The 26,307-nt window shown below is 32.0% G+C and overlaps 1 protein-coding gene across 1 annotated transcript in view; it reads left to right on the forward strand.

Annotated features, from left to right (window-relative positions):
* Positions 1-26,307, forward strand: part of EXOC5 (exocyst complex component 5) — a 62,537-nt gene that overhangs the window by 17,333 nt on the left and 18,897 nt on the right. Inside the window, exons 2-13 of the mRNA XM_012785614.2 lie at positions 771-865; positions 1,625-1,772; positions 4,349-4,543; positions 8,108-8,172; positions 10,595-10,623; positions 11,770-11,879; positions 13,190-13,234; positions 13,338-13,478; positions 14,497-14,579; positions 15,963-16,172; positions 17,517-17,664; positions 23,356-23,464. Of these exons, the coding sequence (XP_012641068.1) occupies positions 771-865; positions 1,625-1,772; positions 4,349-4,543; positions 8,108-8,172; positions 10,595-10,623; positions 11,770-11,879; positions 13,190-13,234; positions 13,338-13,478; positions 14,497-14,579; positions 15,963-16,172; positions 17,517-17,664; positions 23,356-23,464 (1,378 nt within the window). The remainder of the gene's footprint in view (positions 1-770; positions 866-1,624; positions 1,773-4,348; positions 4,544-8,107; positions 8,173-10,594; positions 10,624-11,769; positions 11,880-13,189; positions 13,235-13,337; positions 13,479-14,496; positions 14,580-15,962; positions 16,173-17,516; positions 17,665-23,355; positions 23,465-26,307) is intronic.

Raw genomic sequence — 26,307 nt, forward strand, 5'->3', positions numbered from 1 at the left:
AAGTAGATCAACACTTTTGTACACATAGGGAAGTAAAATTCAAGGGAAATCAAGTAGGTGGGAAGAGAGAGGAAAGGTTGAGTAAATTCACACCTAACAATGCACACTGACTGTCTGGAGGGCACACTTACAACTCTGACTCAAACTGTACAAAAGCAAATTATATAACCAAAATGTATGTAACCCCATAAAATTCTGTAATTAAAAAAAAAATTTTAAAAGTAGCATTACTCTTAAGGGATATGAGCATTTGTAACACTGTTAATGTTACCAACTGTCCTCCAAAAAGATTATACCTGTTGACGTTTCTAACAATAAGAGTACAAATTTCAGCTTACCCTTTGTTGCATTGCTCATTATAATTAACAAAAAAAAATTTCTTGGTTTTTGAGGTTAAAAAATAGTGATAATTTGATCTTATTTGATTACTAGTAAGGCTGTACATATTTTGCATGATTTTTGGTAATTTCTATTTTTTCTAAAAATTGCTTGTTTTGTCCTTTGCTCATTTTTCTGCTGTGTTGTTACAGCTGGTCATTAATACTGGCCTAGTATTTTAATATCCTAATCTTATTAAGCATTTTGTTTTGCTTATTCAAGTTTTTTAATTGAAAAAATCTTGTACATTTTAATAATATAAGCATATTTAAATAATTAGTAATTTAATTCCATTTTAAGGTCTCACATAGTAGCACTTGTTTTATTTTTGTAAGTAATATTAAGTACTCTTATATGAAACTTCGTTAAAACATACTTGTTTTGTAAACTAGGAGCCTTTTGTGGCAGATGAGTATATTGAACGTCTTGTATGGAGAACCCCCGGAGGTGGCTCTAGAGGAGGACCTGAAGCTTTTGATCCTAAAAGGTAAAGTAAAATTTGTTTTGTTTTGTTTTTCATAGACTCAGTATAGTACAAATTTGTGTTAGAATAGAGGTGACTATTAGGAATCCTGTTAATAGTCCTGTAAAGAGATTTTAGTTAACAGTTGGCCAATAAAAGACACAAATAATCCAACAGAGACTTAGAAGTTTGAGATTATGTTTTTCCTTTTATATTCCTTTTCTTTTAAAGAAACACTTTAACTGGTATGAGGGAAAGGATTTTATTGAGTATAGGAATTTAATATTTCTTCTAGTTAGTAATAAATTAGAAAGGATTAGTTATACTTCTAAAACAAAAACATGTTGAATATGTTGTTTTAAGTATAGTTGTGAATTGGGGGAACAGAAAGTCACCAAACTCTGTGATGCACTATTATTTTTATGTAGTCTGCTTACCTTCTTGACTGTTTTAAATAGGCTATAAAATTTGTTTCCATTCTGGGTGAGATTTTCATTCACTTTAGAGACAATCCACTGAAAAGTCAATAAAGACTGGCTATATTTTCAAATGTCATCATGTTTGTTTTAAAGCTATGTGGCCTGAACAAAGCTATGAAGAAGTCATGAAGTTACAGAAAGATTTGATCTTTTTATTGAAGAAATTCCTAACAGGATGCTATGGAGAAAATTCACATGATCATTCCAAGCTGAAGGAACTCTTAAGACTTTCTTTATGATGATAAGTGGTCTGTTCCTAATGATTAATAATAGATTAATATATTTTTTTATTTTCTGCTATTAGACTATTAGAAGAATTTGTAAATCATATTCAAGAACTCCAGATAATGGATGAAAGGATTCAAAGGAAAGTAGAGAAACTAGAGCAACAATGTCAGAAAGAAGCCAAGGAGTTTGCCAAGAAGGTACAAGAGCTCCAAAAAAGCAACCAGGTAAACATTTAGCTAAGCAGTGATTAATTTATATAATTTATATAGGCTATCATGTCTTTATTTCCTCCTGTTTTAAGTTTTTAAAAAAATCTAGTCAAATGATAGTAACTATGCAGATTTCTTTTCTTTTTTTTTTTTTGAGACAGAATCTCACTTTGTTGCCCAGGCTACAGTAAGTGCCGTGGCATCAGCCTAGCTCACAGCAACCTCAAACTCCTGGGCTCAAGCGATACTGCCTCAGCCTCCTGAGTAGCTGGGACTACAGGCATGTGCCACCATGCCCAGCTCATTTTTTCTATGTATATTAGTTGGCTAATTAATTTCTTTCTATTTATAGTAGAGACAGGGTCTCGCTTTTGCTCAGGTTGGTTTCGAACTCCTGACTTCAAGCAATCCACCCACCTCAGCCTCTCAGAGAGCTAGGATTACAGGCTTGAGCCACCCTGCCTGGCTTACTGTACAGGTTTCCACCACTCTAGTTCGATGGGATAAAATGTTAATAAATTGTTATCAGGTACTTTTGACATTGGCTTTCTACAGAGTATTGGTTTGGGATCACAGTACTCCTTTCTCGATTTGGGTTAGCATCCAGTTCAGTGTGGTCCTTGCTTCCTCTATAAAAATGCAGACTTTTTTTTTTTTTTTTGAGACAGAGTCTCGCTTTGTTGCCCAGGCTAGAGTGAGTGCCGTGGCGTCAGCCTAGCTCACAACAACCTCAAACTCCTGGGCTCGAGCGATCCTTCTGCCTCAGCCTCCCGAGTAGCTGGGACTATAGGCATGCGCCACCATGCCCGGCTAATTTTTTATATATATATCAGTTAGCCAATTAATTTCTTTCTATTTTTATAGTAGAGACGGGGTCTCGCTCTTGCTCAGGCTGGTTTTGAACTCCTGACCTTGAGCAATCCGCCCGCCTCGGCCTCCCAGAGAGCTAGGATTACAGGCGTGAGCCACCGCGCCCGGCCCAAAATGCAGACTTTTAAGAATGACACTTCAGTAGACCTGTACTTTTAGGTACTCTTTATTAGTGTGGATATTTAGGTAGTCATTTGCATTCTCTTTAATCGTAAAACAAAGTGATGTGAGACCAGGTATTGCCTGGATCAGGTTTTTCCTATAAAGAAAACCTGGTCAAGGAAGTTCCACAGAAGTCATGATCAGTGTGCCCCAGTGAGAATTCTAGTATAACTATGAAAAAAGCAGACACAGAACTCTTCTTCCTCTGTCTGTTTCGGAGTAAAAGCAAACCACTAGATTGGTCCTGGGGCAAAGTAGGCCAAGTTTCTTAGTTACTCTTAGGCCCTAGACTTAATCTGGAACCTCTGAATCCTTTCACAGACTGAACCTGATCTGGAATTCGATTGCCTTTCTAAGTGTAGTTTGAAGAGTATTGTTTAGCCTTGCTGCCTCCCAGGGGCCATTAGTTCTTTAGTGTTAGGGATTAGCAAACTAATTTCTGCTAAAATTTCAGTTTTAGTTCCTTCACTTAAGCATATATGGCCGTGAGAAAATTTTTAATTAAGGAAGTCAATAATTTAAATATGATAGGGAATGTGTTTTTAAATAGTTAAGGTGACAGTTTCCAAATATTTCTAATGCAGTTTTCCCTTGGTAATGTAGTATTAATAGTTAAACTAATAAACTCTGAGCCAGTTTGCCTGAGTTTGAATTGCACCTCTACCACTTTTAAACTGTGTAATCTCAAGCAATTTAACTTCTCTGTGCCTCAGTTATTTCATCTGTAAAATGGGGTGTTGAGAGGATCATTTAAGTAAATACATGTAATATGCTTAGAACAGTGTATAGCACAGAGAAAGTCCTTAATAAATGTTTACATTTGCTTTTCTCTCCCCTTAATTTAAGGTTAAAACAAAAAGTACCATGCTAGATTATCAGCAGTTCTGCTATTGGCAATTATAAGACATTCATTGCACACCGTTTTCATCTACTACAGAATAAGTAGTGTACCCTGAGAGAAGGGAAAGAATATTCTAGGAAGTAATAAACTTTTGCCATAGGACAATTGCGGCACTCTTTTCTGTTTTAAAAACTGGGAAAGCGCAATTTTACTTTATATACGAGAATATTAGCATCATTTCTGAAATATTTAAAATAAATGTTAAGTACTCAATTTTTAATCAGTATCTTTTACTACTGATATACTTTTGTTTCTTTTCAGTTTAATAGCAAAGGAGATTTTTAGATGTCTGGCCTTTGAATACTTAGTTCATTGTTTTCAGAATCATTATTTAGGACGAAATGGTGCCAGGTTCTTTATTAAATGGCATGTGTAGTAATGAGCCTTACTTTTTTGTTGATTATCAAATGTATTCATGATAAATATAATTATTTTAATAATGGTGTAAAGTTTGCAACTTGGTTAATAGGTTTTCATATCATTTCATACTAATGAGAATGAATTTTTTAGATCATCTCATATATAACTTCTATGTTATCTTTAGTTACCTAAGTGAGAGAGGAAGAAACTACCATGAGAATGGTAGTTTAGTTTTAATGTATATTAACTTATAAATGGAGTTCTCTAATTGTATTTATGCTTATGTACATTTTCTTAGGTTGCCTTTCAACATTTCCAAGAACTAGATGAGCACATAAGCTATGTAGCAACCAAAGTCTGTCACCTTGGAGACCAGTTGGAGGGGGTAAACACACCCAGGCAACGGGCAGTGGAGGCTCAGAAACTGATGAAGTACTTTAATGAGTTTCTAGATGGAGAATTGAAATCTGATGTTTTTACAAATTCTGAAAAGGTAAGCACTATCAGAGGATAAAAGCAAATCACAGCATTAATAATCACTAATTATGAGCTACAATATTTACTTTTCAGAATCAGACTTCAAATCACTGAGTAGCTGACTTGTTAAAAATTTTTATTACCCTAAAATATAAATTAATAAAGTTTCCTATAGATTGCTGATGAAGTGTTAGTGTTCAAATTTTTAATTGGGTTGCTTGGCATTTCATGAAATTATACATGACTTAAGAATGCTAACTATGTTCATAAGTATTTCTTTATCATAAATGACTTTTGATATAAACAGAATTTTTACAGTCTTTGAATAGTTACATTCCATTGAGTGTTGGTAGGATGGTTTGACCCAAATTATTGATAAGCTGAGATAAGGAATTCAGAACTTCTAGTTTTTATTATTTGAATAAAGATCTCTTATAAAGAATGAAAGCGGTTTCGACCAAGGAGAACTGAAAAAAAATATGATTTAGTTGTTTATATTAATCTTTTTCATAGTACTAGTGACTTAGTCCTGGTCTAAGGGTACATAGTATTGGTTGCTCTACAGTTTTGAAAGAAAATAATTTAGCTCACTTTCTTCCCCTCAGTGGGAAAAAAAATCAAAATGCATGAAAAAAATGCACATTCTTATGGATCATATATATACATAGCAACATAATCCACTTATATGTTGAATCTAGTCTCTGAATTATCCCAAATTTGCTCCATAGATTATCTCAGATAGTGGAATGATAAGAGCTAAGTATTATTGAAGTTCATTTTTAATTAAGCAATAAATTTTTTTGTGAATTTTGGATTATAGAATTTATAGGTTTTAGAGATCTTTAAAAAATGGTTACATATGTATGATAATTCCTCTAAAGGCAATATTTTAAAGAATGAGTTTCAGAAATTTATAATATAAAGTAAAACTGATAAGATTAACATCAAGAGACATATGATACTTAAAAACTTGTAAAATACTGGCAATGTCTAGCTTTTGTATGTTTATGTGAGTTTGATATATGAGTAGATACAAGGCTTGAACACCAAACTTTTTCAGGATAGCTTATGGAATGTTGTAGGTTTTTTTTGTAAGCTTTCTAAATATAAACATAAATTTATAACATATTATGAAAGTACTTATTTGTAACATACATGTTATAAAAAATTATATGTAAAAGATTATGTATAATTCAACTGTTACCTTGGATTATACCTGTTTAATTGTATAGTGTGTTTATGTTCTGTTATAAACAAAATGCAGATATTTTACCTAATGTGAATTGTCCCATTTATTTGAATACAGCTCAAAGTAGTCATTTAGAATCTAGAGAAAAATAAATATTTTAAAATTGATTTTATATATTTTTAACCAGATTTGTATTGTTTGTAATGTTTTGCGTCATGAAATTATGTTCTTTATACTTTTCTTTAAACGTTTTAATTATCCTCAAGTAATTATATAGCTCTTGGTATAACTGTTATCTCTTAATTTTTGAGGTTTTAATTGAAAAAAATTTTTTATATTCTTGCTAGTTCATTCACTTGGTTACTTAGCCATCTGTAATTTTTGAGAAGCAAGTATAGATTAACAGTATTTAAGCTAATTGCTCTTTTACTTTACTGTGTTCTGTATCCCTTTTTCTTTTATCTCCTATGTTGCCTATTTTCTTATACTTTATTTCTCCTTTCTAAATTACTTTGTCTCTCATCTCTCCCACAAGATTTTGGTTATTGTTTGCTATTTGAGAATCAATTTTTTGCCTGGTTTGTCACAGTCAACCACACTTAAGAACTTTTAAATAGTATTAGATCGTGATTATTAGATAAACTTCTAGCTATCTCAGTTTCTGGAATTTGTGCCAGTCTCCTTCCCAGTGGAAAGAAAAGGGAAAGCACCCACATAGCTAGAAAGATGTGGGATTGTGGGAAGAAATGGAATCAAATAAAATTATAACACATCATATTTCTTTTTCTTCTTGTTCCCTAGTCATTTTTTATTTTTTAATCTTTGCTTTTTAGAATCTTCTCTTCTTTTTTCCTGAAAAAAACAAAACAAAAAACCTATTTTATGTTTACTTCCATCCTTACATGTATATTGGTTGTTTTTCTTCCTGGAATGGCAGCTTATTCCTCATGTAGATAGTGCTTGATGATTCTGGTTATCTTTAACACTGCTTGTTAGCATGGGTAGTCTCTTACCTCACCCAAATATCTGTAACAGATGTAAGCATTAATAGATTGTGGTTTTGACAGCTTTTGTACTTATTGTAGTATATTTTAACTGATTAACTACAGAATGTTGTAACCTTAAGAGCTATGTGTGCTTTAAACAATTTTCACAAAATAATTAGCTATGGAAATTTAATAAAAGCAAGCATTATTTATTGCTGTGCAACTTAGTACAGTAAGCAAAGCTTGCAAACAGCACACAGTGAGGACTTTTATCTCTAAAAAGAACAAGAACAAAACTCCTGATGGAAACAGAACTGGCTGTGAGCCAGACATATTCTTTCTGAAGTGAGTATTTGTAAGGAGAACATGATGTACTTTGCTAATACAACTAAATAGCATGGTAAGGAGATACTGCAGTGATACCTGTGCCCATGTGTAGTAGGATAAAGTGAGTACATGGTAGTTGACTGGGAGGAAAGAGATAACTGAAGCAGAAATGCTGCATTTTCTATCATTTGGAGCAAGAAGAACAATCCCTGTTGTTATTCACAGTTGCTTGCCAGAGTTCACATGAGTACTTAGAAAAAATCTATATTAATGTTCTTAGTTCTTCCTTAATGTTTATAGCAGTCTCTCTTTTTGATTGTAAAATAAAATGTCACCATAAAATCAGCTATTAAAACTGTGCCTAAGTAAAACTCAGTACTAATTTTAAATTTAGAGAAAAAATAAGCACTCTAGAACTCTTCTGCACTATTGTGTAAATAAGCACAGATAGCTGCATTTAAAGAATTTTAGACACCTTGCTTAAGTTCCTTAGTTCCACAACTTGTATAAATATACACATTGCTCTACTATATTTCATTCAAGAGACTTTATTTTAAACTTTATCTGCTTTTAGAATAAGTATTATAAATTTATATAGTCATTAAATGGCAAGCATTTTTGTTTTATTTATTTAAATTATGGTGGTATATATATGCAGCAGTATGTCCTAAATTATTTTCATAAATCTTGTTTTTTCTTTTTGGATTCATAAACTTAGAAGAGGTGTATACATGGCTTTCAGTAACCAGTGATTTGAATTTTTGTCAGAATAAACTTGAACTACAGGTTTTATTGGGAAGAGATTGTGGCATCAAAAATTGACCAAATTTTACTGCCAGAAGACAGATGTTTATGATTTATTACTCATTGGTGGCATCCTAAATGTATTCTTCTTGCTCATAAAGTTTTATTTGTTGTAGATTTTTAAAAGAAAATTTTCGGGAGGGACTGTGGGCACACATAGAGAGATAGTACTATTTTCAAATATATAGTTATTTTTTGATGTATAAGATTTTTTTTAAAAAAAATACTGCTTTTATTTATTTATTTATTTATTTATTTATTTATTTTTTAATAGATAAAAGAGGCAGCAGACATCATTCAGAAGTTGCACCTAATCGCCCAGGAGTTACCTTTCGATAGGCAAGTTTATTTCTCAACACTGGATGTATGCTATAATTTATAGAATAAAATTGTATTTTATTTCTTATATGGTTTCTTTGCCTATTAATTTAAACCAGAATTCATTGAGCACCTCCTTTGTACAAGATATAGTATAAAATAGTTTATGGGAAAAATATGGTCTACTCTTACTATCTAAATTTAATGATACACCTTGAAATAATTTCAGTCCCTTGTCTTCTGGAAAAGTAGTATAAAAGAAGTAATATTTTGAATTTTCATATTTTGAACTTTGAGAACCAGGATAGTTTAAGTATAGAGATATTCAGCTGTTTTTTTCCTATTTCTAGATGAAGGTTCTTAAGCTTTTTTGGGGTCTTGGGCACCTTTGAGAAGCTGTTGAAAGCTGTAAAGTTTCTTTAAAAAATTAATATCCACACAGATTGTGGTATACAATTTCATGGAGTTCTAGATTCTTTAACTTGTCCTCAGAACCCTTCCTAGGGACTTCAGATTAAGAGCTCATGTTTTAAATGGAAGGCCCCAGGCCATCACTAAATTAGATTTCATCCTAAAATAAACTATCCACTGAGAAGGAATTTTTTTATATTAATAATTTCCTATAGTCTCTAGAATGTCAGATTCTTTATTAAACTTGTGATAGTGCTTCATTTATATGAATATCTGAAAGAAATATGACTTTCTATATAACATAATATATCTGTTATTCTTTTGGTGATACTTGAAGATCTTCAGGAACAGATAGAATATGGATGTGTTACTGTACTTAAAGCTTAACCATTATATTCCAAACATGTAGTGAATTCCCCTCAAAAGTGTATCTGTTTTACTCTTTAACTCTGTGTTATTATAAAAGATTAGCCTGTAATGATCATCTGTTATTCTTCAGCTATTATTAATAATCTCATACTTGCCCAGCATTATGATTTAATGTACTGTAATAATTTTTAGAGTCATTCACCAAAAACTCTATTTAACCTTATCTCATGCCAGAGCTGGACCATTTACTTAAATGGGTAAAATGTCGAGCTCAAAATAGGTTCAGGATAATAGCTGGCTACATTCCCCATCCCTCTCTCCTTTCTCTTTTTCCCCTCCAGAACACACATGCATATATTCTTTTCCACCTCTCATGTACATACTTCTATTATGGTTTTGTTTTAGCCTTTCCTCCAAGCTTGGAGTTGAATATATACCCTAATTAGATTTAATTTTTTTCCACACAGATTAATATGGCCTTTTATGCATTCTGTGATCTATCATGACTTGATATATCATTTTTCATGCCTCTCTAAATTTTTATTTCCTCCTTTATCTGTCTTTAGCATCTCTTATCAGCCACTCTCCTCTCTCTTCAAACAATTGCATAGGATCTTACAACATCAATTTTTCTTGCTATACATTCCTCTTAGATATTTGCGATTTGAAGACATTCCAGTGTGGTATATTGGTTTTCAAATAACAATTGATTGGTTAATCTGCTGGGCATGTTGCTGGGTGCTTTTTATGGCCTCTTTTTTGTTGTTGTTTTTTTTAGTTTTAAAATAATTTATTTGTATATTTTATCATTAATCATTTTATAGTTTTATCACTGCTTTTATTTTTTAAATCATGTTATCATTTATTATTACTATATCATTATCATATAGCATATTATTTTATCATCTTTTTCTTTTAAATAATGATAACAGAACTTGCCATGTACGGTGGCTCATACCTTTAATCCTAGCAGTTTGGGAGGCCAAGGTGGGAGGATCACTTATTCAAGACCAGCCTGGGCAACACAGTGAGACCCTATCTCTACAAAAAAAATAAAAAATTAGACAGATGTGATAGTGTGTGCCCCAGCTATTCAGGAGACTGAGGCAGGTGGATTGCTTAAGCCCAGGAGTTTGAGGTTGTAGTGAGGCTATGATCTTGCCACTGCACTCCAGCCTGGGCAACAGAGTGAGACCCTGTCAATCAATCTTTCTTTCTTTTTAAAAATACCAACAGGGTGAGGGGACAGACAAGTAAATTTAAAATACCAGTGAAGATGAATAGGAACAATAACTCAGTTTTAGGTCTGCCTGGGTTGTTAATGCCTTGTGCGGAATTCTTCCCTCTTTAAAAAGGGAATGTGAATTTCTTAAATGAGAACCAGCTACCCCATCTGAATTACCTAAATTCAATTTTGTCATCTAGCATGCTTTCTGTCAGTACTCTGTCCTCTGGCTTTGTCTCTCTCTCTCCCCCCCCCCTTTTTTTGTTTTTTTGATAATCTTTTAATTTTATAATAGTTTATATTTACAGAAAAGTTATAAAGATGGTACAGAGTTTTTCCATACACACTTGCACCCAGTTTTTCTTTTTGTCAGATCTTATATCACCATGGTGTTTTTGTCACAACTAATAAACCTCAACATTGGTTTTTATCTTTCAGATTTTCAGAAGTAAAATCCAAAATTGCAAGTAAGTAGGGTTCTACTTATTTAAATTTTTTTGAATAAGTAAAAGAAAACTAAAATAGCAACAGGAGAGAAAGTGGAAAAAATGTCTTCCCCCTACCCAATCCTTGAGTTTGATTACCCTTCCCCGAAAACAACCATTACCAGTTGCCTAGGTCTTCTTCCAGAATAATCTATGAATATGCATGCATAAGACATAAGTCTCTCACACACACATATATATAGTTCTACTGTCTTCACTTATGTAAAAGTAATCAGTAGCATACTATACAAATAGCTTTAGACTGTGGGCTTTTAATTTAACTATTTTGGAAATTGTTTTGCATCCATGTATATATCTCTGAATGAGCTTCTTTTTTTTTGAAAGCTAAGATTATGTGAGCATTTTGGTACCTATTTAATGCCTTACATGATTAGTTTGATTTTTGCCAATCTTCGATTATATTTTAGGCTAGATCATTCAAAAGACCACCGTATTTGTAGCTTGGTTTCCTATATGATAGACCATCCCACAGAGGATTCAAAGAATACATATTATATTTTTTTTTCAAAGAATATAGGTAGCTATATTCCCAAAAGTGTTAGAATAAGGGTGACACAGATAGTTGGATGTCCTGGGAATATTTTTGATCACTATTGATTAGTCTGAAGTTCAGGTGTTCATTAAGATCCACAGTAACCTCAAGAATATAGTGAATACCACATATTATCTTAAGATGAAATTTGGTGTTCGGTCCACCATTGTTCGTGGTGGAAACATTTAATTCTAGTATAGAATTCTGTAGTCCTCTTCAGGACTTTCCATAGCTTCATGTTTAAGATTTTGCTCTCTGTTGATCTTAGAAATAGCATCTGGAAGATTTTTTTCAGTCAGCTGCTGGTTTAAGTAACAGTGGTAAATGGCAATCAAACCCCAGGGAGCTTACCTATTTTACCTCTTTGGAAGTTTTTTGTGTCTTGAAAATATAGATTTATATACCACAGTATTAATATAAGGGCTGGATCCAGTGCCTGTGATCTCATCTTGTTTTTGTCATTCTTTCAAAAGAAAACTAGATCCATAGTCATTGTATTTGTAAATAATTTAGATACTCTTAAATAACTTGGATACCTTATATGCCTCAGTGTAGCTGAATGACTTTATTTTTAGGTAAATATCATGATTTAGAATGCCAACTGATTCAAGAGTTTACCAGTGCTCAAAGAAGAGGTGAAATCTCCAGAATGAGAGAAGTAGCAGCAGTTTTACTTCATTTTAAGGTAAATAGTACAAATTTAAAATGAAGACTAATTTTCAAAGTTCTGGAGATTTTACAAGTTCTATATATTATGGTCTCTGATTTTCCCCTATTAGTTGTGTAACTATCACAGTGATAATTTTCATTGTTTTGAATAATTTGAATGTACATTTTATATCTCTCTGTAAATGATAAGTGTTAGGCATTCAATATCTAAATAATGATTTTATATTCAATAATATTAATATACCAGTGTTTCTGTATAGTTGTATAAAATTATATTGTCTACCTTCTTGCTTTTTAATGAATCTTTTTCAGTCAAGCATGTTATGAAATAGGTCAAAAGCAAGAAAACTTGACCATAAATAGCCTATATCTGGAATATAGGAACCAGAGAGTAGATGAAATATAACTAGGAATAGACTTAAAATAAATTCAGGGAATCTCAGGAGATAATAAAAAGAAATGTTGTGTTATGGAGCTGTCTTCTTGGAATTTGAATTGGGGAGAAAATCCCTGTGTGGGAGTATATTTCTGCAAAGAATGTGCTTAAATAGTTCTTCCTTCAATCTGTTTCTTCATATTTCTATCACAATAGGGAATGGGAAGCTGCTTGTTAGACTTCATTTTGGTAACATCTGAATATTGAGAATGGCTCTTGAGAGTCAGTGGTGCACTTGATATTGCTTACCTTTTTTTATGTATGATTTGTTAGTAGGCAAAAATCTCATTATAGTTAGCTTGATATGGCAAATTAGTTTGTTTTAAACACACTTTATTAAAATAGATTCAGTTTTAAAAGTAAATTTCCAGAAAGCCAATTAAACATAGTTCTGTCCAGATTATTGCAAGGGAATCCAAGACAGGAAAGAAGGAAATATAGATATGTACAACCTTTTCTCAAGACCTTGAATCTGTGCGTGTGTGTGTGTGTGTATGTGTACGCGTGCGTGTGAGACAGAGAGAGAGAGAGAGAGAGAGACTGTGTGTGTGTGTTTGTGTGTGTTTTGGAATTGAAGGAGATGGCTAGATGATAATAGGGCAAAAATTGGGGTGAAGGACTCAGTTATATCTCAACTTTCCTCTTTCACTTTAAAGTCCAACAAGGATATAAACCAACTGATAAATTTCATCATAGAAAGTGACAGAAAGAAGACAACTATACTAATTAAGTTATTGGTTCTCTACAATTGATTTTATCTAAGTCCAACCACTATTGCTTTTGGCCATTCACTGGGACATAGACAAGCTTTATTACATATAACACTTATTTAGATGATTATTATTATAATTGACCCAAGACGATGATAACAATGTGTTTCTTCTTTGTAGGGTTATTCCCATTGTGTTGATGTTTATATAAAGCAGTGCCAGGAGGTAACATAACAGTATACTTTATTGGATTTCATTTTATGCTAATTTGTTTTAAAATCATTTTAAAAATTTTATTTTCACTGTGTAAAATGCCTTTGCTGTTTAGGGTGCTTACTTGAGAAATGATATATTTGAAGATGCTGCAATACTCTGTCAAAGAGTGAACAAACAAGTTGGAGATATCTTTAGTAATCCAGAAACAGTACTGGCTAAACTTATTCAAAATGTATTTGAAATCAAACTACAGGTAATTTCAAACACTGACAAATTAAGTAACTATTAAGGCAATTTGTGATTTTCCCTGTATTTTAAAATTTTTTTTTAAAATTTAGTTGATTTATATAGTGACCTTAGGAATAGTAATCTAGTTAAGAGGAAAAGAATCATCATGCTTTAAAAGAAATGTTTTGTTATTCACCAAGAATAAGGTGCTAATCAATGTGTTACCAGACCACATGCTTGGAATTGGGGTAGCATTAGTAGGAGTAATATATCATGGTAAAGTAGCCTCAGATTTTTCTTTTTTTGGTCCTTACCTTCACCAATAGATGACATTTGTGAAATTGAACAAGAATTACAAGTGCAAGCTGTAGAATTTTTTATAATATGGTACTAACATGAAAAATAAAAACACAGGAATTTAATTTACAGCCTTGACGTCCATGGTGCTATACTTTCGAACATGTTTACCACTAAACTGTGTTTCCCACTGGATTAAGTAACATTCAATAAGTGTTTTTTTAAACACAATTCAGGACTTTTGAAGTCTTTAAAGGTACTAATATATACTGTGATTCTCTAGAAGTAGGGTTGTAATGTACAGCATTTACCATATTTACTGACCACAAAATCCTATTTTAGAGTAATGATTATCAATGTCTCAAGGAACACTAGTGTTACCTAGACCACAGTTTGGGAAATACTGCTCTAAGAAATTGACTCTATTGTTGTAGCCTCAGTTTTGTTTTTTGTTTTTCATGTACCTCATGAAGCAGAATAGGCCAGTTTCAAAAGAAGTATATCTAAATTCATAATACTTATTTCTAAGAACTGGTATAGATCTTTTACAGGTAAATATGAGAAGCAGTAAAATTTAAAAACCTATTTTTTTATTTTTTATAATTGGTCTGTTTTCTATGTATTGCCTTTTTGATTGGATTTTAAGTCAGAAAAGTTCAAAACGAGTTATTTTTAAAGGAAAAAATAACTTGGGGAGTTGATAGAATTTAATATTAATTAATATAATGTTGACTTTTTTCTTTTAGAGTTTTGTGAAAGACCAGTTAGAAGAATGTAGGAAGTCTGATGCAGAGCAATATCTCAAAAATCTCTATGATCTGTATACAAGGTATATTTTTAATTACTAGAAAATAATAGATATCAGATTTTCTTTTTTTTTTTTTTTTGAGACAGAGTCTCACTTTGTTGTCCAGGCTAGAGTGAGTGCCGTGGCGTCAGCCTAGCTCACAGCAACCTCAAACTCCTGGGCTCAAGCAATCCTGCTGTCTCAGCCTCCCGAGTAGCTGGGACTACAGGCATGCGCCACTATGCTCGGCTAATTTTTTTTTTTTTTTATATATATATATATATCAGTTGGCCAATTAATTTCTTTCTGTTTATAGTAGAGACGGGGTCTCGCTCTTGCTCAGGCTGGTTTTGAACTCCTGACCTTGAGCAATCCGCCCGCCTCGGCCTCCCAAGAGCTAGGATTACAGGCGTGAGCCACAGCGCCCGGCCTTTTTTTTTTTTTTTTTTTTTTTTAAATAGGAAATGGGGACATATTCAGATATTTTTGAATAACAGTTTGTCAGATAGCAGTATACCTTTTAGCATTACATGTTGGGCTGTATAGACTAGCATTGTATAAGAATAGCATTCTTAGTACATTAACCTGAGGAATTAGATGTTATTCTTTATCTTAATGTACTTTAATAAAACTTAAGACCTTGTTTACCTTGTTTAAAGAATTTTGTTTTTGATTTTAATTGTGAGATAGTTTATTCTTTATTTTTTTCTCTAAGTACTAATATAATTACATTTTTCTGCAGTTAAAACTTTAGAACTTATAGAAGAAAGGAACATATTCTTAACAAATAACAATTTCAGCCTAATGTCTGATAGGAGAATTGTCTTGTGCTTTTGTCAATGACAGTGTTACTCTTACAGAGATTATCTCAGAAACTTCATGCCAAGTTTTTTTTCCCTTGACTTTTTCCAACTCTATTGCTATTCTTCAATGTCTTCATTTTGGGAGAAGTTATTTCTAAAGTTTCCATAATGAGGAAGTCCATTTCAACAACATTATTGTGACACTGTCTTCAATAATGGGAAATAGAAAATGAAAGTCCACATGGACAAAGACAAAAGAGGGTAAACAGAGAATAGACCTCTCAGTACTCTGTTTTGGGTACCATGTGATGAATGGCATTAAAGCATACTTGAGGCCAATTTGCTGCTATTGCCATTTCTGGATTACTTCATTGCTTCACAATTTCTTCTCCTATGCGTTTGTGACAGTTCTCAAAACCATAATCTTGTTAGTAATGTTCTACTCTAATTTATATATTACCCAGTATAGCTGCTCTTTGCATCCTAAGTACTTTTCCAAGGTTTAAGAAATGGTGGTTTAACATAAGTCATTAAAGTCACATTGTAAAAATATATATTCCTTAGTATTATTACTACACCTAAAATATATATTAATCTTTTTCTCCCCCTTTGCCATGAAAAGAACCACCAATCTCTCCAGCAAGTTGATGGAGTTTAATTTAGGTACTGATAAACAGACTTTCTTGTCTAAGCTTATCAAATCCATTTTCATTTCCTATTTGGAGAACTATATTGAGGTAGAGACTGGATATTTGAAAAGTAGAAGTGCTATGATCCTACAGCGCTATTATGATTCAAAAAACCATCAAAAGAGATCTATTGGCACAGGAGGGTAAGTGTTTTTCTTAAATATTATAGTTAAAACTGAAAATATTAAGAACCTTATTATATTTGGGCAAACTTATGAAATATTGACTGTCATTAGAATTTTCTATGAGGAATTCATTTAACCCAGGTTATTGATCAAAAATGTAAAGCAGATATTTGTCAATTAAAAAATAAACTAATTTTAAAAACTGTAAAGCAGAATATCAGTAATATAAAGAGTTCTGTAGTTTCTTTTTTCTTTTTTTCCAGTTAGAATAAATTATTACAGGTTATTGACTAAGCACACCATTTTTTTGTTATAATTGCAAATGTGAAAAAAATAGCAAATAGTTCACAGTTTAGGTACCTTGAACTGCTGATGAGTTTTTTCAGTAACTTTGGCATAAAACTATTAAATTAATACCTTAAAGCCTACAATTATTCATGTACTAGAGGAAAATGATTTGTTGTAACAATTGTTGACATCTCAGTTACCAGACCCTAACTACTTAGAACCTGGTTGATGCAAGAACGAGGCAGAATGGCTTCTATGGAGCCATACCATCAGAGTCCAGAGTCTACACACATCACATACACACCCAAACCAGTTTCTTATTTTCCAGTTTGTTGTGAATTAAATAATGATCAGAAATTATAATTAGGAGTAAGAGGTAGTAGCAAGTAGTAACATCTGAACCGTAGTAGCAAGGAAGGGAAGAGAAAAACAAAAGAGCAATCATGAGAATTTTTAAAAAGTGAGTTGCCAGTAGCCTGGAGCTGTGTATTCAAGGAGAAAAAAATCTAACCTTCTGAAGATATCCCATAGGATAAGTGTTCCAGGTGACCCTCAGTCATTAAGAAAAGCTAAGTTATGTTTAATATATTATATTTATATATAATATAAATTATATATAATATATATAATCATATATATTATATTAATTATATATTATATTTAATATGGTAAGGAAATGTATAATATGTTTAAGTTATTAAATACATTTAACAATCATTAAAATTTTAAAGTTTTAGTTTTAAACAGGACTATTTAGCTATTTGGAATATTAACTTATTTGAAATAGCTTACTTCCTGAGGAAACCCGATGAGTTTTTGGCTGTTGAGTCTGAATTGTAAAGCAGAAAGGGACTTTAGAGATCATAAGTCCAAATCTATTCATTTGTCAAATGGAAATCTTCTGTTTAGAGATCAAGGCTTGCTTCACACTTCACAAAAGTAGTTATTGGAATTTGAATTTAGTTTTCTTGGCTGTTGGTCCATTTTGTTGTTTATATATACTAAGTTTGAGGGTACTTGAAGCTGAAATCTGTGTAAAGTGTTCTTTTTTCATTTGTCTATATGATGTACTAGTATTCAAGATTTGAAAGAGAGAATTAGACAACGCACCAACTTACCACTGGGGCCAAGTATTGATACTCATGGGGAAACTTTTCTATCCCAAGAAGTGGTGGTTAATCTTTTACAAGAAACCAAACAAGCCTTTGAAAGATGCCATAGGGTAAGAGTGATTGTAAATTTATTCTGTTTGTACAGTTGTCCCTTGGTATCTGTGGGGATTTGGTTCCAGGACCCACCTGTGAATACCAAAATTCACAGATGCTCAGATCCCTTATATAAAATGTGTAAGATTTGTGTAGAATCTACGCACATCCGCCTGTATGCTTTAAATCACCACTAGATTACTTACAATACTTAGCACAATGTATACGCTGTGTAAATAGTTGTTATAACTGTATTATATGGGGAATAATGACAAGAAAAAAGGTCTGTACATGTTTGGTACGAATAGAACTATGCTTTTTATTTTCAAATATTTTTGATCTGCATTTAGTTGAATCCATGGATGCAGAACCAACAGATTTGGAGGGTTGACTATATATAGTTGTGTATTTTAAGTTTTATCTTGTTTATATTAAGATATAAATCTAGCTGGTTAAGAACAAATGTTTTTTATAATAAAAAATTTTTATGATTAAAATTTATTCCTAATCTGTTATATGAGATTTTTATTGGAGAACAGAATTATTTTATAATTAGGAATAAATTTTAATATAATTGTATATTAAAGTTGAGCAGATCACATTTTCTTTCTGTAAGACTAAATGAAGATATGAAAGGGAAGGTTAGATCTTTCTCACAAACAGATGGAGCTTCAGGGAAAGAACAGTGTTTTAAGAATATAGACATCACAGGGAAAGAATGAGAATTTAGAATTTCTCTTCTTAACAAATACACTTTCCTTTTTCTTTTTTGAAACACACTTTAAACAAAGTAAATAGATAAGTCACAGCCTGTGAGAAAGTATTTGTAATCAATACTACTAGCAAAAGATTATCTGAAACAAATAAGAAGAGCTGATAATTTTAGAGCATATACTGTGTTACAGGCATTATTATAAGCACTTTAGGTAGATACATCGACTTATTTAATCATCATAGCAACCCTGTGAGGTTGTTATTCTTGTTTTACAGATGAAGAACTGAGATCCTAAGCTTTTAAGTAGTGGAAGTTAAGAGTTGAGGCAGTCTTCATTTTTTATTTATGTTGATATATATAATCTATTTATATTGAGGGATGGTAAATCAATATAAATTATATATATAAATATAAATCAATAAAAGACAAAGACTGCACATAAACAATTTATAAAAAAGCAAGCGTAAATTATCAATGCAATATTAAATCTCACCAATAGAGAAATGAAACTTAAAATAGAAGTAGCATGTCATTTTCATTTGATTGGCATAAATTAAGTCTAATGATACTAAGTGTTGATAATGAAGTAGAGCAATAGGGATTTTCACACACTGCCAACGGGAGTGAAAATTGGTATGGTTACTTTGAAGAGTAATTGGGCAGTTTCTTAGAAAAGCTCATATGTTCACATAATATCTAACATCATAATAGCATTATTACAGTGAAAACTTAGAAGCAAACTCAATGTCTGTCAAAAAGAGAATTGATAAACTGGTATTGTTCATACACTAGAAAACTACAACAATTTAAATGAGTGAAGTAGAGTTATATGTATCAACATGAATAAATTTCAAAAATACTTAGTAGTGATATGAGTAGATCATACAGTATTTCTTTTAAGAAACAACCAAACTAATAGAGTATATAGTGATATATCATCATGGATTTATTTTTCATTTTCCTAATGAAATGATGATTGATGTTGAGCCAAGTGCTTATTTGACATCCTTAAATTCTCTTTAGTGAGGTATTTGGATCTTTCAATCATTTTTTAGTTAGGTTGTGTGTTTTCTTATTATTTGAGTATTTTGTATTCTGGTTACAATTTGTTTATCAAATATGTGATTTGCAAATGTTTTCTTTCAGTCTGTGGCTTGTCTTTTTATTCTCTTAACAGGATTTCAAAGAATAGAAATTCGTAATTTTGATGAAAACCAATTTAACACTTTCCTGTTATGGATGGTGTCTTGGATGTCATATTTAAGAATATTTGCCTAACCAACAGTTATAAAGATTTCCTCTAATATTTTCTTTTAGTGGTTTTATACTTGGAGGCTTTACGTTTAGGCTTATAATCAATTTTGAGTTAACTTATGTATATCATATGACATATGGATCAAAGTTCATTTTTGTACAATTAGATATCCAGTGTTTCACTACTATTTATGGAAAAGACTATCTCCACTGAATTGCTTTTGACCTTTGTCAAAAATCACTTGAGAGTCTATTTCTGGATTCTGTTCTGTTCTATTGAGCTGTTTGTATTATACCAATACTATGCTGTCTTAATTGCTGTAACTTTATAATAGGTCTTGAATCAGGTAGTGCAGGTACTCTAACATTTTCATATAAATCATTTTGTGTATAAGTCTTACAACAGCTTGTTAGTTTCTGGGGGGATGGGGGGAAGCCTGAGATTTTAATTGGAATTGCATTGAATTTATAGTTCTATTTCGGGTGAATTGATATCTTCCCCCCGACCCCCTTTTTTGTTTGAGACAGAGTCTCACTCTATCATCCAGGGTAGAGTGCAGTGGGTCAGCAAGCTCACTGCAACCTCAAACTCCTGGGCTCAAGTGATCTTCCTGCCTCAGTCTCCTGAGTAGCTGGGACCACAGGCATGGGCCACTATACCTGGCTAATTTTTCTGTTTTTAGTAGAGATGGGATCTCACTCTTCCTTAGGCTAGTCTCAAATTCCTGAGCTCAAGCAATGTTCCTGCCTCGGCTTCCCAGAGTGCTAGAATTACAGGTGTGAGCCACTGCACCCAGCCGAGAATTGACATATTTTTTGATATTATAATGTAATGTAAATGGTATTTTTAAAATACATATTTAATTTATAATTTAATTTAGTTGTTTGTATATGGAAATATAATTGATTTTTTTTATGTGTTGATCTTGTATCCTGCAATCTAACTAAACTCACATATTCTAATAGTTTGTTTTTGTTTTTGGTAATTTCCACTGGATTTTCTGTATGGACTGTCATATTATCTGCCCATAAAGACAGTTTTACTTATTTTTTCCAATATAGATGCCTTTTAGTTTGTTCTTTTTTGTTACTACACTGGCCATACTCCCAGTACAATGTTAAATAGAAGTGGTAAGAACAAACATCTTGCATTATTCCTGATCTTAAGAGTAAAGCATTGAGTCTTTCACCACTAAGTGTGATGCTAACTGGGTTTTTCACAGATGTTCTCTTTGAGATTGAGACAATTCTTTTTGGTTCTAGTTTGATTCTAATTTCTACAAGGATTAGATGTTAGATGTTTTTCAAATATTTTCTTTTTATTCTGTTAATATGATAAATTATATTGATTGATTTTCAAATGTTAGCCTTGCATTCCTTTCATAAACCCTGATTGGTCATGAATTGACCATTGTCCTATTTATATTTTGTTGGATTAGGTTTCCTAAAGTTTTATTAAGAATTCTTCTGTTGTTCATGAAGGATATTGGCCTTTATTTTTCTTTTAAGTCTTTGGTTTTGGTAGCAGGATAATGTTGGCCTCTTAGGATGGGTTTAGAAGTATTTCCACCACTCATCATTCAGTTTTCTGAAAGAGTTTGTATAGAATTGATATTCTTTCTTTTTTAAATATTTGGTAGGATTCACCAGTGAAGTCATTTGGGCCTGCAGTTTTATGTGTGAGGATTTTTAACTACAGTTCAACTTCTTTAGTAGATAAAGAACTGTTCAGGTTATCTACTTCTTCTTAGTGATCTTTGGTATTTTGTTTCTTTTAAGGATTTATGTATTTAATATTAGTTGTTGAATTTATTAGAATAAAGTCATTTATGATATTTCCTTATTATTCTTTTAATAGCTGTAGAATCTATAGTGATGTTGTCACCTCTGTCATTCCTAATATTGGTAATTTGTGTCATTTTTTTTTTCCTGACCAATCTGGTAGAAGTTTTGTAGTTTTATTGATTTTCCCAAAGAACCAGTTTTTGGTTTTATTAATTTTTCTCTATTGTTTTCCTTTTTTGTATTTCATTAGTTTCTACTTTATATTACTTCTTTCTTCTGCTTACTTTGGTTTCATTTGCCTTCTTTTTCTAGTTTTTTGAAGTGGAAGCTGAGGTCATTGATTTGAGACCTTTCTTCTTTTCTAATATAGGCATTTAATCTTACAAATTTCCCTGTAAGTACTGCTTTAGCTGCATCCCCAAATTTTTGGTATGTTGTGTTTTATTTTCATTCAGTTCAAATGCTTTTTAATTTCTCTTTTGGTTTCTTTTGGCCCAACAGTGATTTCAAAGTATATTATCTAGTTACCACGTATTTGGGGATTTGTTAGTATATCTTTCTGTTACTGCTTGCAAATTTGATTTCATTATGATCAGAGGACATATTTTGTACAATGTGAATCCTTTTTAAATTTACTGAGACTTGTTTTTTAGCCCAGAATATGGTCTATCTTGGTAAATGTTTTGTGTCCACTTGAGGAAAATGTATATCCTGATGTTGTTGGATGGAGTATTCTATAAATGTCACTTTTGGTCCAGTTGCTTAGGTTGTGCATGTCTTCTATATCCTTAACCAATTTTAAGTCTACCTCTTTTATCTGTTATGCATGAATGTTTGGATGTAAACAGGAGAAGGCTGAGAAACTGAATTTATTCTTAGGCTTGTGAAGAAGGTTGAGGGCATTATTTAAGCATCAGTCAACAAAGGAGGGTGAAGGTTGGGTTGGAGAGACTGAAGAAGGGTGAAGGTTGGGGTAGTTACTAAGACCAAGAAAGGAGTTGAGTGATACTATATCAGTATTTATAATCAGTGGGGATTTAAAGCTGGTTATAGAATTCTTTATCAACTCCCAACTTTATATATCAGCTAACAAATGTTAACCCTGAGAGGGTACATGAATGAAGTCTACAAATATAGCTTTTACAAAGGGAGAAATCAATTTATAAATAATGTAGAAAGCAGTTAGAAGTCACAAGTAATTTTCTAAAATTTTAAGAGGGATTTCGTTTTCTCAGCATAACTAACTAATAATTCTTTTACTAAATAGTTTAGAAGCAGCAGTACCAAAATGAACATTGTGAGCTCACCATATGCCAAATACTGTGATACAAAAACTTTACATTTATTTTCTTATTTTATTCTCACCTCAGGGCTAGAATCAAATACTGTTAATATTATTCCCATTTTACAAATGGGAACATTGAGGTTTGGTGGGGTTAAATAACATCTCAAAGTTTCATTGAACTAGGATATGATGAAACTGTGATTTCAACCTGTCGAATTTTATAGTGCATCTGTTATTAATTTCCCCATCTTCACTCCTCAATAAAATAAAGAATTCTTTTCGTTCTGAGTTTTACTAGAATAGCCCTTGTTTAGTCAATGGCTATCAAACCTCTTTGACCCGCAATAAAAAATGCATTTTACCTAGTAGCCCAGTGTGAAAATTAGATGTTTATGTGTATATATGTCTTTTATGAAAAGTATACTTGGATCTCACTAATGGATTCAATCTAAGTTTGAGAAATACTGCTGTAAGTCAGGAGAATTATAGAAAAATGTGGATTATTATAGTTGAGTGTGTGTGTGTGGTGCTGGGCATGGGTGGAATATGAGTTACTTTGATACCTGAAAAATACTGCCTTATACAAAATTGATTGCTAAAAAAAAAAAAAGGTGGCTTTTTAAAAAGGTAGACTTGAGGAGTGATTTTTTTGTTTGTTTGTTTTTAAAGCTCTCTGATCCTTCTGATTTACCAAGGAATGCCTTTAGAATTTTTACCATTCTTGTGGAATTTTTATGTATTGAGCATATTGATTATGCTTTGGAAACAGGACTTGCTGGTAAGTATATTTGTGTTATACTTGTGTTAAATTCCTTTCATTCTGCTTTGCTAACTTATATGCATAATGTTATTTATTTTATATATAATCATCTTTGCACGTCAAATTCGGTTCAGAGCAAAGAATTTTGAGCTTGTATCATGAAAAGACTTGCCAGGTGCTGAAAGCTGTACAAAATGGTTCTCTTATATTGTTTACATCCAGCAGAGTAAAGTAATAAACTACATAAGTCACTATAATATATGACACAGTATAGGCACAACATATTACAATGCTATGAGTTATGTCAAGGAACAGAAGTGAAGGTGAAAACAATTGGTTGGGGAATTGAGTATTGTAAGGTTTAGAAAGGACTATTAAAAAATAAGTCTGGAAAGGAATAGATTCATATTAAAATTTTTCTTTTGCTTTTGGTCCTCTGGGCTTACTACATAGTATTAGTAGTGTAATAATGACCTGCCTTCTAGTCTTATTAATCCAGTTGCCCACTTGATCTCTCCACTTATCAGTAGGCACCTCAGATTTAACATATCCAAAATGAAACTCTTTATCTTCCTTCTAAACCTGTTCCTCTCTTATTCTTCCCCATGTCATCAAAAGACATTATCAATATGTACAATTATTATATGTTAATTAAAAAAAAAGACATTACCATTTACTAGTTGTTCAAACAAGCTTCACCCAAACCCAGGAGTTACCTTAATTCTTTCTTTTCCTCAACCCTGACAGCCAACCCATTAACAAATCCTGTCAGTGTATTAATACTTCCAACCATAACTCAAATTCATTTCCTTTTCTCTATTTCCATAGATACCATCCTAGTTTAAACACCATCTTATCTGTCTACTTGTGACTGGTTTCCCTGTATTACTGGCTTTGTGTAACAGCCAGTTTAATTATCATTTTCCTATTTAAGACCTTTTAGTGGCTTCCTATTACTCTTAGAGGGAAACCAACAACAAACTCTTTAGAAAAGCATGATTTTTGATCTAGCCTCTTATATATTTATCCTCATTGCTATTTCATTTCCCCTCACTGCTCAAGTCACTCTGACTTTTGTTCTTTTTCCTCACTTAAGCTATTTGTAATTGATTTTCCTCATCCCTCAAATCCTCTTGCCTCAGCTCTTCTCATGGCTCTTCTCATGGACTTTTCAACCAACTCATCTCAACTAAGATGTCACCTTCTCAGAGAGGCCTGTCCTGATTATCCTAACCAAAGTAGTCCTCCTCTTGCAGCCCAGTTACTCTTTATCTCATCATTGAATTAACTTTTTGAATAGCAGTTATCACAATGAAATTTTTACCTATTAATGTCTACCTCCACTCATCAGAATTCATTCATTTAACACATACTAAGTGCCTACTCCTGTACCTATGGAGTTTTACATTCTTGTGGAAAAGGTAGACAAATGCTTAGGCAGTGCAATGAAAAAAAGTAAAACTAGGTAAGGTATAGAGAATAATAATGGGGAGTCACGATTGAAGATTCAAGGGTGGAAGTTTTTTTTTGGAAAGGATTGTAAGAGAAGGCCTCTCTGAGGAGACATGAACCAGAGAGCTGAATGAAGTGAAAGAGTAAATTGAGTATTTGGAGAGAGAGTGTTCTGGGTAGAAATGATAGCATGTAAGGTCTCTTAGGGGTAGGAATTTTGTCTGTTTTATTCATTGTTGTACTCTAGCATCTAGAAAATACATAGTAGTAGATATGCAAAATTTTTATGGACTATATATACATTCCATTAAGTTTCTCATATTGAACCAAAATTAGCCATAATTCAGTCATTTTGGCTTAACTGTGGTTTTTCTTACTCATTTTTTACACTGTTGCTCTTATGACATAGATGCATTTTTTAAAAATTAATTACAGCAGACCCATGATATCAAGTATTTAACATTTGCCATTTGCAAATGACTTAATATGGCAATTTGTATTGGTATACCTCAAAGATGTAAAGATAAAGAAGATAATAAAAAAGTAACATGAATTTATATCTGGGTGGTGTGAAGGAGTTGTAATTTAGCTAGTATGGAAATCTAGCATCTCCAGGCACTATTCTCAATTTGGAAAGATTTAGAAAATTTCCTTGTAGGATAGAAAGATTCCTCATATTCATAAGTATTTTCCAAGCAGCTATTTAGTTAGTATTCACTGCTATTATTTAATGATTTTATAAAATTCTGTCATGCACATATAAAGTTACTGTACTCTGTTATTAGACATCTTACATCTTTTCAAGTTTTTGATAATATAGATAATGTTGCATTGAATATTGTAGAGCTTAAAATTATTTTTCTTATTTTGATTAATTTTCTTTGGATAAAATCCCAGAATGAAAGTGTGAGATAGATTTTATATATAAAATTTTAAATTGTTGATATATTTTTTTTTATTTTTTCATTTCAATATAAACTATTTTCCTAAAGGTTTTCTTTCTCCACCAGTTTATGCTGCTGCTGGCCTGTATGTGTGTACCAGTTTTTCTGTAATTATTGAGTATTCCACAAAAACTTTAATACTTTAGTAGTTAAAAACATACATCAATATTGCCTTAATTGTCATGTTTTTTATTAATAGCAAAGGTTAGTATTTTTTACATGTATAAATTTTTTTCTCTTTTAAGTTTATTTGTATGGGAGCCTTTAATTTTCTTATCAATTGGTTATTTTGTCTTTTATGGGGAAAAAATCACCTTTGTTTTGCATGTTTAAGACTTTGAAAAAAATCATCCTCCTAACAGTGATCCCCAACATTTTTGGCACCAGGGACAGGTCTCATGAAAGACAATTTTTCCATGGACTGGAATTGGGGTGGGGGTGATGTGAGCAATGGGGAGCAGCTTT

The sequence above is a fragment of the Microcebus murinus genome, chromosome 6 (genome assembly GCF_040939455.1).
Source record: "Microcebus murinus isolate Inina chromosome 6, M.murinus_Inina_mat1.0, whole genome shotgun sequence".
Taxonomy (NCBI): Eukaryota; Metazoa; Chordata; class Mammalia; order Primates; family Cheirogaleidae; genus Microcebus; species Microcebus murinus.